The following is a 17095-nucleotide window of genomic DNA, read 5'->3' as shown; positions in this document are numbered from 1 at the left end:
TTTTATATTCTTTGTAACAAACTTCTATAATGTAAGGAATCATAACAAATGTTAGAAATCTCATAACATATGTGAACTAATTTGAATATGCAGAGGGCTCACAGTAATCTTCAATGACCTATTTGAATTATTCCTTTTAAAAAAATTTGCCACATTTGCTTTTCAACTTAAAGTGACAACCATCATCTAGTTTCTTACATTTCAATTTACAAAAAGAAACATTTATGGCCTTTTGAAATTTTTATTGTCCAGTATTTCAAACATATATCTAACTAATTAGATGGTTTAAAAGAAAAAACATAAACCTTAATGAGATTTATGAGAAAATTAACTTAAAGGTAGTGAGTATACTTCTGGAAAGGGTGATTTTACAGATTAAACTTTAGTCACATTTCATGTACAGACCAATTTTAGTGCTTAGTACTACAAATAAAGGCAATTTGAGAAAAAGAAAGAGATACCTTAGAGAAGCAGCCAGCATCCCAGGATAAGAAGAGGAAAGCAGTGGCTAAAATAGATATTCTATCCCACGGCTTAACACTCATTTAGGATTTATTAGCTGCCAGATGAACAAAATTGAGTTCCTGCCCTCACAGAACTTCCTGGCATAATAAATACATTAAACTGGGACTTCCCTGGTGGTCCAGTGGGTAAGACTCCTCGCTCCCAATGCAGGGGGCCCGGGTTCAAACCCTAGTCAGGGAACTAGATCCCACATGCATGCCCTAACTAAGAGATCTGCAGGCTGCAACAAAGACCCGGTGCAGACTAAATAAATAATTTAAAAATAAATAAATACATTAAACAAACACAAATATGTAAACTATGGAAAAATACTTGCAAGTAATATAAGACTATATTTCAGAGAGTCAGAATGTGATATTTTTAGCTAAGATCTAAAGATGCAAAGCCTTTAAAATAAAAAATATATTAAAGAACAGAGCAAGAAACAGGCGAATTGGACATTTACCTATTGCAGGGAAGGAGAGTTTACTTAAACTAAGAAGGGAAAACAACATGCCCATATCTGAAGTAATATATTCCAGCACAGTGAAACATTCTGTATATGATAAAAGTAGGCCGTGTACACATCCTGTTTGCTGTATATAATATTTCTGGGACATCAATCTCTTACTCTAATATACTAGTCACTGGGAGAAGGTAATAAGAACCGGCCCACAAAAAGTTTCAAAGGAATTTTATTTCTAGCACCCTCACACACCTAGTGCTGGTTTCCCCCCACCTCCAGGGCTGCCATTTGACTGCCCACATCCGGCCTAGTCTTCCTAGGGATATTACCCCCTCAATGACAATGACCACGTGAGCAAAAACTAAGGTGGCTCAGTTTACAATTTGTTTTTCTGACCTGTGAATCAATTTGTAAGAGAAGTTATGATGTTAAGTCACATTTATCTGTATTATTATAGCTAAGAATTTCTAAGCACTATGTGCCAGGCACTTCACAAAGTGACATGTATATTTTTTCAGTTTTTAATTCTTGAAACAAACCTAGTTTCCTTTGTTGTAAAATGAGAATAATAGCCCCGCTGCATAGGCTGTCACGGGGGTTAAGTAAATACAAAAAGTGCTTTAAAATAGTTGTAGACACATTATAATAGCTAACACTTACTGAACACTATTATTTCTCCTTGTTTCTATTTTACAGATGAGGAGGAAAGTGCGTCTTACAAAAGTTAAATGATTGCCCAAGATCTCACAACTAGAAAAGGGCAGAACCAGAACTGGAGCCCAAGCAACCTGGAACTAGACTGACCTCTTAACCCCTACCTCCTGTAGTACAATTATTAAGACAGTAATGGAAAATGCCCCAAAAGTTTACGGCCTAGAATGACACTGTGAATTCAGTCATTCATCCATCAAATATTTATTGAGCACTGCAGTGGGTTGAATTGTGTCCCTCCCCAAAATTAATGTCCAACCGAAACTAAATATGTAACTTTCCTTATTTGGAAAGAGGGTCTTTGCAGGTGTCATTAGGTAAAATGAGATTATACTGGAGTAGGGTGGGCCTTAACTACGGAGGGTGTTCTCCTAAGAGACAGAAAAGGACACACACAGACATGGAGAAGGCAGCCAAGTGGAAATGGAGGTAACACTGGAGTGACGTATCTATGAACCAAGAAACGCCAAGGATTGACGCCCAAAACCAGAAGCTAAGAGAGAGGCATGGAACGGCTTCCTTCTCTGAGTCTCCAGAAGGAACCAACCCTGCTGACACTATGATTTTGGACATCTGGCCTCCTGAACTGTGAAAGAATACATTTGCTTCAAGCCACTTTCTTTGTGATAATTTGTCATGGCAGCCCAAGGAAACTAATACCAGCATCTGCTATGTGGCTCAGTGTGGTTCCCCACTCTGGAGTTACAGCAGTAAACAAAACTGCACCCCTGCCCTCATGGAGCTTTCCTTCTAGTGAAGGAGACAGACAATAAACAAATATAGAATACAGTGTTAGGTCCTATGTAGCGCTATGAGGAAAAAATATTGTATGAAGATAGAGAACACCAGATGAGGGTGGTTATTAGGGGATGTCTCCCTAGAGGCGTTTTTAACTCGAATGAATCTGGATTGTGGAATTTTAGGCTGCATATGGGTAATTCTTCACAGCACCACTGAAATACATGCCCTTGCGTTAACTGGAAATAAAACTTAGCAAGAAGAGCAGATCAGCAAACAACAGACCTAAACTTGCTCAACAGACCAAGGTTCTGAAACACATGAAAAGGGTTTCCCAGAATGGACACCCTTAAGAGTTTCTGGAAAGCAGAGGGGTTCCCAGCTCCTCTCACTCCTGCCAAATTCACATCTCTTCTAGGAGGTAGTAACCAGTACTCTGCTTTTCCCTCCTTCTATGAAGCTTGCTAACCTCAGAGGTAGACCCTAAGGTCTAAGGCTTAGACAGTGGTCTAATCACTGTCACTGAATAAAGAGGCAGCTTCCACAGACCAAAGAGATATAGCTACCTTACATCAGCTCTAGCTCCAGAGCTCAGACTTCTGTCTCACTTCCCAGTACCCAGGGATGGACAAACCTAGCCGCCGGAGGAGTCCCCTGGGTCATCTGAAATACACGAAGAGCCCAAATTTTTTATAGGTCATCTATAAACACTAACACAAATACTTACCTCTTTCTAAAAATTTTAACATTCATAGCCATGAAGTTCAAGCATCAGTTTTCTTTGCAAAAAGCAAACATTTTCAATGTTTTGCTTCAGTAAAGTTCCTTTGGCAATTTCAGCAAAGATTACACCAATTTATTTGACTTGAATTAATTTAGACTTGAATAGTGAAGTTAATTGAAATACAAGCACTTAGATGTTGGTCAATCCCTAAAAGTGTTTAAACTGAAAAATACTAAAAGATTTCAATATAAATATTCCACAAATCTCAAACAGTAAGCTAATAAACTTTTATAATGACACACAGTAAACAGTAAAATAAGGCCATCACATTCACATTTTTGTCTATGTCATTGTGAGTGGCTATTTGGTAACTCTTCCATTCCTTCTCTAATTGGCTTAGATTGAAGCAAAAAGGTCAACATGTACCGCTTTATTTCCCTCAGAACAAATTAACGTTAAGTATTTAAACAAAATTTCATTTCATTTTGACCTTAAAGAAATGACTTATTTCCTCCTCACTCCACTCATTGTGCAGCAGTTTCCGCAGTGTCCTCAGGCCACTCCTTCAGGGCAGTGGGGAACCGAGGGAACTGCAGGCCCGAATCACTGAGTCGAAGCACCACCAGCACCTCCACCCTGGGCTGCCTCCCGCTCATCTCCCTCCCTGCTTTTACCCTGGATTCCTTAGAGCCTTCTCTCCACACAGCAGCCAGAAGACAGTTATCTTAAAAGAACAATGACCGACAACTATTCCCCACTTAAAACTTTCCAGTGCTGCCCACTGCAACTAGAAATAAACCCCAGTTCCACAGCATGGTCTATCAAGCACGCTGTGAACCGGCCCTGGGCGCTCTCTCCCCGTCGCTCACTAAGCTCCAGCCACACCAGCCCTTCTGTCTGTTCCTCAGCTCTGCCAAACACCTCCCGACTTAGTGACTTTGTACTCGCTGATTTCTCTCCCTCATAGACTTTTCCCTCAGATCTTCAAATGTCCCCATCTCAGAGGGACCTTCCCAATCTAAACTAGCCAGTGCCTTTTCACCCCCCTCTTTCATCACTTTCTGTAACATTTCTCTCATTTTTTAACACCGCTTATCATACGTGAAATCACGTTCATTTTATTGTGTATCTATTTCCTGCCCCCTCTCTTCCACTCCTTAGCAGGTCCCTGAAAGGATCACCATTATCTCCAGTACCTAGAAGGTTCCTGGCACGCAGTAAAGGCATACGTTGATTGAATAAATGAATAGTTGGGCAACGTTGGGTTAATTAATTAAGCTCTGAGCTACTAGCCAAGCAAATAAAAAACAGCAAACTGCTTCATTTATCATTCACTCAATCTCCCTCTTCTGCTCACTAGATTCTTCCGCACAAATCAGAAAGAAAACTTAGCAAGAACACAAGCCCAACAAAGAGGCATGAACTAGGCTTCAGGTTTGTTTATTAGGCCAAGATTCTGAAATACATGAAAAGAGCTTCCCACGTGGACACCTAACATTCATTTTAGAGTACAGTAAGGTAATGACTTGAGTGTAACAGCTCTAGTTTTAAAGCTTCTGAAACACCAACCCAGTAACTCTAACATTGGGAAAGGTAAAAAAGAAATCTAAAATTAAAACAAAAATACCATAAAGAAAGGAATGACTGCCCTTCCACTTTAGATACCAGCAATACTTGATTAAGGAATATAACATCAAATAAATTGAGTTAAAGAAAGCAAAATTTAAAAATCCTTCTTTGTACTTTTACCACTTCTACCACTTTTTAGTACCTATCAATTACTATGTTTTACATCAAGCATTAGAGTTGTATATCGCGATAAAATTATAGGTTCCTGAATATTTTAAATAGTAAATATTCTAGATTAAAAATTTGGTATGAAAAATTTTAATGAAAACATTAATTATACAAAAATTAAATAGCAAAACCATTTAAAATGACTTACAATTCAAACAGATTTGGCTTACTGATATTTCTCTATCAGCTTGTTTTCATAAGAACTTATTATTTCCAGCTGAAAAAAATCTACTTATACGATTGTGATAAGAAGAAATGAGAATAAAGTACATAAAGCTCATAAGCCTGTGCTCAGCATATATTGCTCATAAATATTAGTTTTTCTTTTATTATTACTTTTTATTATTATTACTTTGAAAAAACACATACAAGTTTTACAAAACATGTCAACTTCAGTTAAAAGTTTCTTATACAAGACATAGCCACACGTGAGGAATCTAGCCTGGCATTTTTTGAAAACAATTATATTTTCCTCTGAGTGACATACTACATAAAATTTTACTTCAATAACTGATAAAAATTCCTCACTAATAAACTAATTTCTTAAGTCTAATTATATAGCTTCATGTTATAATTTATGAGGTCTTTTAGAGAATATATATATTTTTAAGAGTACAAAGTTACATGATCAGGAAAAGTACCTTTTAATAAGTAACCAAAACACTGTGAAATATTCCTCTTACTACACATACGGCTCAGTCTCATCTTAATTTTGCCAAAAAAAAAAAGATGGCTCTAAATAGTAAATGAAACAGTTATGTTAATACAAGGAAGCACAATGAACAACTAACATGTTACCCTGCCACTGGCTATGCCTAATGAAATATTTTACAATTTCAGTCATGCTTTTACTATTGCTACTTCTAGTATGCTAATTAAGATAAAGCTTAACATTCTGTCCTTCTAACAACCGCTGGAAGAGAATAGAGAGATGAATGTGAATATATATCATGTTCTACAACATTCACTTTCTAATATTCCAAATTTAACAACTTATCGAAATCTAATCTGAGGTATATTAAGAGATCAAACATTTTTTAATCCACACCATGGGCTATGTACCATGCAAACACTAAAACCACAACTGCACACACTGGAAAGAGATAATATTTATATTTTTGCCACAGCGTTAGCTCAACTGCCACTTCATCTCTCTTCCTGTTCTTCTTCCGACGACCCTTCAGCCTGTTTTCAAAAGCCTCCAGTTCGGCCTAAATCAAAACAGTATCACTTTTATTAAATTCAATACACACAGTGATTTAAAATTTTCCACTTAGATAAAAATAAATTTGGGAAATGTTTTAATAGTAATGGTATATAATAAACATATTGATTTGATTTTTTAAAAAAACATCTCTCCACTACTGATTGTATTCAACAAATTCAGAACTTAGGTAAGCAGAAAGGGAACTAGGGAGTAGTGAAAGAGATTATTTCAGATTGAAGGCCTGCCTTTGATACTAAATACAGAAACATCTGATTTAAAATATAGACATTAGTTTTATACATCAACACCATTAACCTATAATTAATGGGGCTCTAGAATATAGAGCTTCTAGTAAGTGCTAACAGATGACCCATTAGAATAAAGACACCGATAATTCTAGTTTTACACAATGCTGGTAATAAACATTACTGGCTTGTATGGAAGAAATTCAAGTGAGTGAAGAGAAAAAAGCTGCCGGAAATTGATTCCTCTCTGTCAAATACATTTAAAAACACAGAGTAAAAATTCTTCAGGGGAAAAATGCTTCATGCTTTAAATCAAAATGACTCTTTTAGAAAGTAGAATTATATAAAAACTCGTTCTAAAAAAGGATAACTAGATGACACTCATTATAAAGTAGAGATTTTCAGTCTACTGTTAAGAACTCACTTATTAAACTTTAATGCATGATAATATAACACGATACACTATAGTGCACTGTTATTAACTAAAACCGGATACTTATTAACTAAAATATATATGTAATATTCATGCAAGATTCTGTAAATGTGTATTTAAAAGGAAATAGAAATTTCAGTTAACATATCCATGACTTTGCTCATAAACCACACTGGAAGAAGACCTAACATATACTTAATATAAAGTGGCATTCTTCGAAGAACCAAAATGTCAGAATATTCTCAAGTAGTTGTTGATATACAGCAAAAGGTCAAAATACATTAAAAGCAGTCAAACTTGAGAACTACTGACACAGTAAAATAACTAATGCTTTAATGATGACTCACAGTCATCAAGCATGGTTTAAATTATTTTCTATACACTCTGTTTAAAAGGTGAGTAAATAGAGAATATGTTTAAGATTTCTATCCACAACTGTTTATGAAAAGGGGAGGAAGGGACACCCTAAACTGTTCTTAATAATTTAATCTCCCAGGATTTTAGTCGATCCATGTCTTACTGTATTAGCTCTGATAACTTATTTTTTGATATTAGGCAAACCAACTTTATAGAACCATAAAACACCAGAGGTCATTTTATCCCACCCTTGCTACATGAGTTGTTTTTAGTGCCCTGTCTCAAGTCATGCAAATTTCAATTTCTTCATTCATAAAGGCAACAGTTTGCATACAATATACACTGCTTGATAAGTATAAAGCATCTCAAAATGCAAACTGACAAAAAATTACATGTCATTATTACAAAGTTAAGACACTCTTTGGACTGTATGATCAATAAATATAGTATTTGAGCAAACAGGGGATATCAGGAATGTACTTGTTATCTAGGTAATAACAAAGAACAGATAAAAATCCTGCATTCAAGTATCTAAGGGGTAAATAAGGGGATGTATTATTAAAACAAATGTATTGGTTAGTAAACAGCACTTATTTGTCACAGATAACCTACAACTCAGTAAAACAGAACTCAAATAATTTTAGATGAGCGAAGACATGCACTCCAGAGGATGACCTGAAATGGATGCGGCCATGCCCTGACCCCCACCCCTCAACCAAAAGGGGAGTTACCTCTTGAGAATGGACGAAACTGGCAAGGAAGTAAATTGGGAATACACAAAATATCTGTGAACATACAAGGTCCCATGCTTCTTCAGAGGTTCAGTATACCTGGACTGAAGTAAGTGAATGGCTAATTTTTGTTTTACAAGAACTGTATTTTCAGTCCAGAACTGAGCTCACCAGATCCTAATTTGTATGTTTCCACATATCTTGTATTTGCATAAAAAGTAACAATGATGCAAAGAGACAGAAGTTTGTGTATTTTTTGTTTAGTTACCTGTTGTCTTCGTTTTTCCTCTTCAAGAGCAGCTTTGGCTTCTGCTTCTTTTATCTGTTTATAGATATTTAAAAGTAAATTAACATTGTAATCATCAAATTTTACATAGAATTTTAACATCTTTCCTCCCAGGCTCCACTAACCCATAACAACTTCTGGGAGCTTTAAATTGAAAATTATTTAAAGAAACGTAAATGTTACATACCAAGGTATATCTAACAGAGAAGTGTTACCAAGGCACTATCTAACAGATAGGGGGTAAGGGGAGGTAGGTTGTTATACCTTATATAAACATTTCAGCTTTACAACTGTAAGATATATTAGATCACAATTCAAAGAGTTATAACACTATAAACTGAAATAGTTTTAAAACTGGACTTTTTTCTCTTAAGTTACCATACTAAGACTCTATAATAAATTATTGAATACCACTCTTTGCCTAGAGTTGAAATTGACCATTTTCCTAAAATGCCCTTTCTGGAAGGGAATCCTTAGTTTCAAACAAAACCAAGAGCTTACTCCTTGATTGGGCTGATGGACAGAAACAGTGATGCTAGAAGTAACCCAAACAGCAAAGAACCCCAAAACCTTATTTTTGTATTATTTTAACATAATTTTCAGGAGGCTTACACTAACATTAAAATGAATAGCTATGTTCCAGAGCATATATACTAACTGGTACAGAGGATGGAAAAATCTAGTACACACCAGACCATAAAAAGCACACCTGAGGGTTCAAAATAGGCCAACAAACTAGGCTTTTATCACAAAAACAAAAAAGGATGAGATTTTGAGTTGTTCATAATAAGCACATAAATTAATGCACAAACTAAGTAGGGAAAGGCCACTAACACATTAAAAGTGACATTTAACCTGACATTACCTCAGATGCTTTCCGCTTCATTTCCTTGCATGTTATGTCACATTCTATGGAAATCTGATTTTCACGTACTTTGTTGCACTGCAATTCCTACAAATAAAGTTTTTAAAAATTTGATTTTAAAAGATTTTCCCTCAAAGTTGTAACTGTATGCCATAAAAAAGCAAAATTTCTCTAGCAGCTTAAGATTATGCATATTATTTAACAGTCGTGTTAATATTTAATAATGACATGGCTGCATGCATTAAATGTCTTAGTTCAAACAGTGATTATTCTCTATCTCTTAACTGCAAAAAAAGTGAATACCATAAAATTAAAACCATCCATTTAATAATCATTTACTAAACACCACTACCAACTCAGCTTCAATTTCATTTTTATTCTTCATTTTTCTTTATCGTCTCTTGTTATTCTTCTAAAGCTTCCAGGGAGGTACTAGAGTACTAGAGTAGTGCCATCCAACACAGCTTTCTGAAATGATGGAGATGTTCTAAACGTGCACTACTCACAAGGGTAGCACTTACCACACATGGTTCCTGAGCAGTCAAAGCATGGCTACTGAAATCGAGGAACTGAATGTCATATATTATTTAATGCTGACTCATTAAAATTGTAATTTAAATAGCCGTATGTGGCTGGTGGCTACCAACTCAGCGCAGTTCTAGAGTGTTCTGGAGAGCTACAGATTTTTCTCTCAACCATTTTATCTTTTTAAAAAATGTTTAGATGAAAATCATTCTAAAGCTTATATCTGTACTTCACTGCCTCCTTAATGGAATAATAAAAAACTAATCTACTCTTTTATTGATGAGGTGATATCAATACTATGATCAATTTGTGTACTATTCTGTAATAAAATAAGTGGTCCTTATTTTAAATAGTCTTAGACTTTGCTTTTGTAGATCTTTTATCTGCCTTTTATTCGTTCCGTATTTCTTGCTGCCAGATGTCACTTTTGCTCTAAGCGTACCTATTTGTACCAGTTGCTCCTTTCCCACCACACCCTCAGATGCTAGTTTTTTAGTTCAAATCTACCAGAGTTAGGAAATGAGATCATCAAATGCTGAGCAAAGTGCATATACTTTAATGAATCACTTTATAGCACAGAACTTTGGCTGACGTTGGTGACAAACACAGTCTTGTCATCCAAGGACAGTCCAGACAAAGGAAAAATAACATGGACAAACATTAGAGACAAAAATAAATACTGCATGTTTGTGGACATGAAGTCTATCAGCCTGGAAGAAGGATCATCATATCTTTTCTCATTCAAAAGGTACTTATAGAGTACCTGTTAAATGAAAAGCACTGTATTAGGGACGGGGGATACAACAAGGAAAAAATTAATATGGTAAATGCTAAACTAATAATAATAATAGCTGCTACTATTTATTAAACATAGTAGTCATTGTGCTAAATGCTATATAAGCATTATCTCTTTTATTCCTTTCAATAAGCCTATGTATAAACTATTTTACAGATGAGGAAACAAGGTTACAAACGTCCCTGGAATCACAAAGCTCTTAGTCAGGAACCTAGCACAAAGTACAAAGAAAGCCAAGAGGAAGGAGCACCTAAGTCTTCCCAAAGGAGGCAGAGGAAGGAAAACCTTCCCAAATAAGGAAATGCTTGCCCTGAGTATTAACAGGATTCTAGTAAGCAGAGCAGTAAAGGAAAAAAACAAATATATGGCCACAGATTAAAGGGGAAATAGCAGATGTGTTAGGGCACTTAAGTAATGGATTCACAAAGATGACTGCCAGGGGATGAGACTGGACAAGCAGGCAAAGGTAATATCATAGATCCCCCTTTATGCCAAGTCCCTATATACGTACACCTTCCTTATAAAGTGCATATTTTTTCCCAAGTGATGAAGAACCATGACGAACTTAGATTGGAAGTATTACAATTAGAGGCAAGGAAATCTGTTACGAAGCTGTTTTCAAAGTCCAAGAATAATCTGCTGCCAGAGTTCTAATGGGTGGCAAACTGCACTCGGAAAGTAAGATGAGATTTCAGAGAAAACTTGAGAGACATTGCAGACTAAAAGTGATTTGACTGAGTACTGATTTTCATATAAAGGTGGTCCATTTAAATATCTAACACTTAGGGATCCAACTCCAGAAAAGCTCAGGCCTATAAATTTAAATTCAGAAGTTACCTGAATCCAGGAAATTATATAGTAGGAGCTATAAAAGTAAATGAAAAGCAAAGGTCCTCAATAAAAGCTGAAGATTTTCAATAAATATTTGCTGAATGGATGAATAAATGAGTGAACTGAAAGAGAAAGGACAGTAGCTTTAGGGAACAACTATAAGAATATGAAGGCAAAAAAGGCATTACAACTATAACTGAGAAAGGGAAAATCGTAAGTCAAGAAAGAAGAAATCTTGAAAGGTGTCAACAGTGTCAACAGGAAAGTCAAGGAAAAGAACTGACCTTAGGAGTTCAGTGAGATTCTTCCTTCCTAAGTTTTGCTAAATGGTATGTAGTTTGCTTCCACTGAGCTTTCCAATCATTAGCTTTTGCCCTTTTACTCCTTCATTACCAGTATTTTATCTTAAAATTAACTCTCTCCAAATTTGAATGTTATTGTATAATTTTATAAGGCTACGTGTATGTGAGGTCTTTTCAAGGCAATATGTTCACAACATAATACTGATGGTAAAAAAATGTCATAAATAAGGCAACAAAGGTTAATTCCAGACCATTTCTTAAATCATGAAACTTACTTTATTACTCACATTGTGCATCTTGTGCAAAGACCTCAAATCTAGAACACACTGATTCTATCCAAAAAAGGGCACTGAACTCAGTTCCAATATAAAATAATCCTCTTTTACTATTAAATTGCAGAAAACTAAATTGCCAAACAAAGCTGAGTTTTAAAATAAGCATTTGCAGAAATAGATATGCCAATAATAAAAAGATTCTAAGAAATAAGACCTTAAAATTAAAAGTCAAAAAAATAAAGTCAGGGCTTCCCTGGTGGCGCAGTGGTTGAGAATCTGCCTGCTAATGCAGGGGACACGGGTTCGAGCCCTGGTCTGGGAAGATCCCACATGCCGCGGAGCAACTAGGCCCGTGAGCCACAACTACTGAGGCTGTGCGTCTGGAGCCTGTGCTCCGCAACAAGAGAGGCCGCGACAGTGAGAGGCCCGCGCACCGCAATGAAGAGTGGCCCCCGCTTGCCGTAACTAGAGAAAGCCCTAGCACAGAAACGAAGACCCAACATAGCAATCAATCAATCAATAAAAATAAATCTTTAAAAAAAAAAATAAATAAAGTCAAAGAACTACCAAAATACAGACTCCCCCCTCCCCGCCAAAAAAAAACCCCCACAAAAAAACAAAACCAACAAAAATGTACACAGAAAAGAATTTTCAATGACTTAAAATATTTACCTTTTTAATTCTTTTACAAGGACATCTAAGTTTCACCTTTTGGTTGCAGTTAAAGGGACATTCACCAGGATGGCACATTTCTTTGCATCTATGACCACAAGGAAGCTAAAATAAAACCAAAATAAAACAATTACATATTTATATTTTAGTCATACTCTACCTCCCCTTTCCCCAGCAACTATTTTAAGAAAAAGTCCATTACAATAGGGTCAATAAATCCTGGATAATTGGCTGATTTTTCAACTTTTTTCTTTTGGATATAAATTACCTTAATTCCCAGAAATGCTCAATATTCTCCCTGGTTCCACTCTAACAGTACATCTTACATCACTCTTGAGGCTAGTTAGAGCCATGTGACTAAGTTCTGGCCAACAGAATGTAAGCGTAAGTGCTTTTGTGCCTTAAAGCTTCTCAAGAGCACACATCCATGTTCTTCCCTCCCCATGTGCTGGAAATGAGGATATCTAGAGCAACAGTGGGGTCCATGAATCAAAGAGAGCAGAGCTGCCCTGCTAACTTGGGTCCCTGGATCCTTAGGTCCAGGGATCTATCCCTGGATCCCTGCTCTAGTCCCTGGAGCACTGTGACACATCCACCTTCTCTTGTACTGTTATGTGAGAAAGAAAGAAAATTTCCCTGTCCTGAAGCCACTGTATTGTGAAACAACTGCTTAGCCATTTACTCTAAAAGGCTTGCAACTATGTATTAAAACATACTAAACAGATAGCCAAACCAATTCAGTAATTGCCCTGATGTCTATGTGCTCCTTGACTTTAATTATTTACTATATCCTCTGATCCCAGTCAAGCTTTCAGATGAAAGCGTTCTCTCCTTCTTTCTATTCAAATCTTATGCAAAATTTGACACATAGCTTAAATCATCATAAAAGCATGATATGAGTTTGCCTACATTTGAACAATAACAGTAATAATACAAGAAATCTATTTCTAAACTGTTTTGACATTGCTTGTATTATCTTGAACTCAAAAAAAAAATTTTAAGCACTTCATATATTTCTGTCTCTCCAACCGGAGTGTAAATAAAAGATACCCATTGGTTAGTGGTTAAATTTCAAAATTCGACTGCCCAAAACTGAATCCCAGACTCTCTGTTGACTAGGTATGGGTCCTTGGGTAAGCCACCTGACTTTTCTTTCTGTGCTTCACATGTAAAACTGGGAAGAGTAATGGAACTTTATAAAGCTGTTGTGAGGATAAAATGTGCTTAATATATTTAGCTATCATAATAAAGGTTATTCTTGTAAGTGAGTTAAGGGCAATGGTCTTATATTTCTTTGTGTCTCTCATATTCATTAACAAAGATACTTAAAAATAGTGGACACCTCAATTAACATCTGAATCCTGAATTCTAATCTTTATGACTCACCAGATTGATCCTTCAAACTATTGACTCTACCACCTACTTTAAGAAATTCAGAATCCTTTTCCATCATCTTTAGTCTCTCTCTAGTATGCAATTACGTTTCTTTTTCTTTAGTTTTTAGCTGAGACATTCATACCAAAACTAAATTTGGATCACTCACACTGCATTTTCACTAATCCTAGCATAGTGCAGTGCTGCTAGAATGAACATTCCTGGGCCACTTCAGTTTTGCTTTTCTCTGCATCTAATACTAGGCCCTCAATACTGCTTAACAAGCTCAATATTTATTCACTATCAAATACCTGCCTCAGAGTGGTTGCTTCAAGTATCCTTCACTTCACTCTCACCTTCATTCCCGCCAGTGCCTCTAGCCTGACTTCATAAACAAGACAAACGTTTGGCATTAGCTCACCATCTATCCTTTTTCCCCCTCAAAATATGTCTCTACAACCTCTTGTTCTTTCCTTAATCTGGGAGGTAATTACATCAGTCATCTTCTCTAAAACTAACTAACCACTTTAACTTCCAATCAGTGATTCTGAAGTGGAAAGTGAATAGGGAAGCATATCAGAATCAATAAGTAAAGATCTTTTTCAAATTACATAGAATTGTGGCTACAGTGTGGTCTCTTACTGATCAGTGTTCTATCTCTTCAATGTGCTGGGACTTATGAAAGGTTAAGAACCATCATTCTAGATGTTCTATCTTTCTTCCTCCTAAAAGATCTCATGCTCACTCTTCACAATTTCACCAACATCTTGAAAGTCTCTCTTTTCTCTGGCTGGGTCTTCTGCCTTCAAAATGTATCTCTTTTCTCTAAATCCTTCACTTGATCCTGTCATCCCATTTGACAATTATTCCATGAATCTCCTTGCCTTCCACGTCCAATGCTGGTAGAAGCTGAAGACATAAATTGGGATGGCTGCCTGATTCACCACAATTCCCCCAGGAGCCATGGCCACAGCTAAGCTACCCGTCCCTGTTCCCCGCTTGTTGCTGCCTGTGTTAAGGGAGCCCCTGGACCCCAGGTGGGCCAGATTCTCTCTCCTGACCACGTGAAAACTTGAAAGGGAGAGGTGCTGGTTTGAACAGAGTCATCTCGCTACAGAGACCCCTGAGCTCCTGCTGCCAAGCCCCTTGGGACTGCCTAGATACTGCCCTTCCCAAAATTTGGCTGTACAGCATTTCCTTCAGAATCTGTGAACTGTCCCCCAGTATCCTCCAAATAGATCTTCTTTTTGCAATAAGTTAGCCAAACTTATTCTGTAGATTGCAAGGAGGAGAACTGAAACTCATACAGAAGTGTACTGTGCTCATATCCAACGTATGTCCCACAGGCAAAGTAATACCATTAGTCCTGAAAAGGTATTCAAACTCACGAGTAATCATGGAAATGTAAACTAAAATCATGAGATGACGTAAGATTGGGAAAAATTTAAAAATTTTGACAATACCAAGTATTGGTAAGGATATGAAACAAAAAGGAGCTATAAAATCCTAATGGTAAATTGGAAAATTTACTGGTTACATATAATTATTTTGGAAAGCAGTATGACTTTAAGTTGAAATTACACATTCCCTATGACCAACCAACTGCACTACAAAGAGAAATCTATGCACATAATACCAGAATGTACAAACAAGAACATTCGTAGCAGTATAACAACTCTACCTATCTACCTACAGTAAAGTAAATAAACTACAGTATATTCACAATGGAGTAAATGGACTACAGCCACACGTAATAAAAATGACAAGCACAATGTAGAGCAAACAAAGCAAGTCACAGAAGTTCATACTTTTGAACTTTAAATATAAAATTAGGCAAACAAGCAATATTGCTTCCAGATATACACATAGTAAAAACTTTAATTTACAGTAAAAATTATAAATTAACGCAAGGAAATAATTATTATAAAAGGCAGATGGTGGTAACATAGAATAGAGGGCAGGAACTACACTAAGAAAGGAACTTTGGTAGACTTCTGAGATGCAGCAATGCTAAATTTTTTGACCTAGGTGGAGTTACATGGTGTTCACTTTTTAACCATTTGTTAAACTGTACATACATGTGTCTGTGTACTGTTGAGTATGTAATAATTTCATTATTTAAAAAAATCAAATCACATGACCATTTCCCTGTTAGATGTGCAAGTATGTATTATCTCAAAAGCCAGGTTATACTCTTTTTTTTTTTTTAACATCTTTATTAGAGTATAATTGCTTTACAATGGTGTGTTAGTTTCTGCTGTATAACAAAGTAAGGTTATATTCTGAAAGAGCAGAAAAGTAGTCCCAAAGAAAGTTGATTAGAATGTATAATATATAGTGACTATCTTCATTATAGATTTCACAGCAAAAAATAGAAGTTTTTCTAAAACATTCAACCTTGATATTCATTTAAAGATGAGATATCCTACTCCTTCCACTCACAGTGAGATGGTTTTCTTCTACTCTACTCAGCCCTTAATATCATTCTGCCAGCACTTTGGTTAAGTCATATCAAATGGCTTACCAATAAGCAACACGGTCTAGTTCAAAATGTTCCATTTTAATCCCAATAATTCAAAAATTTAAAAGCTCTCTTTAAAAATATTTAAGGAAAGCTTGAAAATCAATATTATTTGTGGATAAATACCCATACCATAATCACCATAGCCAGCACATCTATAGCACTTACCACATACTAAGACCTTTACATGTTATTAACTCACTTAATATTCAGCACTCTAAAGTGAGTATTACTATTGCCCCCATTTTACACATGAACAATCTGAGATACAGAGACATTAAACAATTTGCCCAAGTAAAAAACAGAAAAGCTTGCATAGGAATGATAAAACCAAATTCAGAAATAATTTTTAAAAGTAGAATTGTATATGTGGGGCACAATTTAAATAAAGATACAGTTCTTAATATCTTTATATTTCCTTTTACTTTAATTCAAACCTAATTGAACAGTCCAATAGACACATAGAGTGTACATCAAAGAAGTAGTGGAGCTGGAAGGACATATGTATGCCATTCCCAAAGTTCACACTTACACTCACACTCAATATACATGTACCAACTACCTAATATGTACAACGAGGGAACCAGAGACTGGATACAAAGACAAACATGACACAGTTCCTGCCCACAAGAAATCTACAGTATGGAAAGGGGAGGAAAAAGCAAACAGGAATTTATCAATGGATCAGAATTTGTCATAATCCCATACCGTAACTCCAAGTCTAAGATATCTATG

General features: G+C 36.0%; 1 protein-coding gene across 5 annotated transcripts in view; it reads right to left on the bottom strand.

Annotated features, from left to right (window-relative positions):
- Nucleotides 1-4582: 4582 nt before the first annotated feature.
- Nucleotides 4583-17095, bottom strand: part of NFXL1 (nuclear transcription factor, X-box binding like 1) — a 54478-nt gene continuing 41965 nt past the window's right edge. For all 5 annotated transcript variants that reach the window (XM_059924111.1, XM_059924110.1, XM_059924113.1 and 2 more), the window contains 4 exons: nucleotides 12466-12570; nucleotides 9065-9151; nucleotides 8182-8235; nucleotides 4583-6151 (listed from right to left, as the gene is read on the bottom strand). In XM_059924111.1, the coding sequence (XP_059780094.1) occupies nucleotides 5978-6151; nucleotides 8182-8235; nucleotides 9065-9151; nucleotides 12466-12570 (420 nt within the window). In that variant the 3' untranslated portion in view covers nucleotides 4583-5977. The remainder of the gene's footprint in view (nucleotides 6152-8181; nucleotides 8236-9064; nucleotides 9152-12465; nucleotides 12571-17095) is intronic.

The sequence above is a fragment of the Balaenoptera ricei genome, chromosome 5, assembly GCF_028023285.1.
Source record: "Balaenoptera ricei isolate mBalRic1 chromosome 5, mBalRic1.hap2, whole genome shotgun sequence".
In the NCBI taxonomy this organism is placed as follows: domain Eukaryota; kingdom Metazoa; phylum Chordata; class Mammalia; order Artiodactyla; family Balaenopteridae; genus Balaenoptera; species Balaenoptera ricei.
The sequence above is the reverse complement of the archived record's forward strand: the minus strand, read 5'-3'. Positions and strand labels throughout refer to the sequence as shown.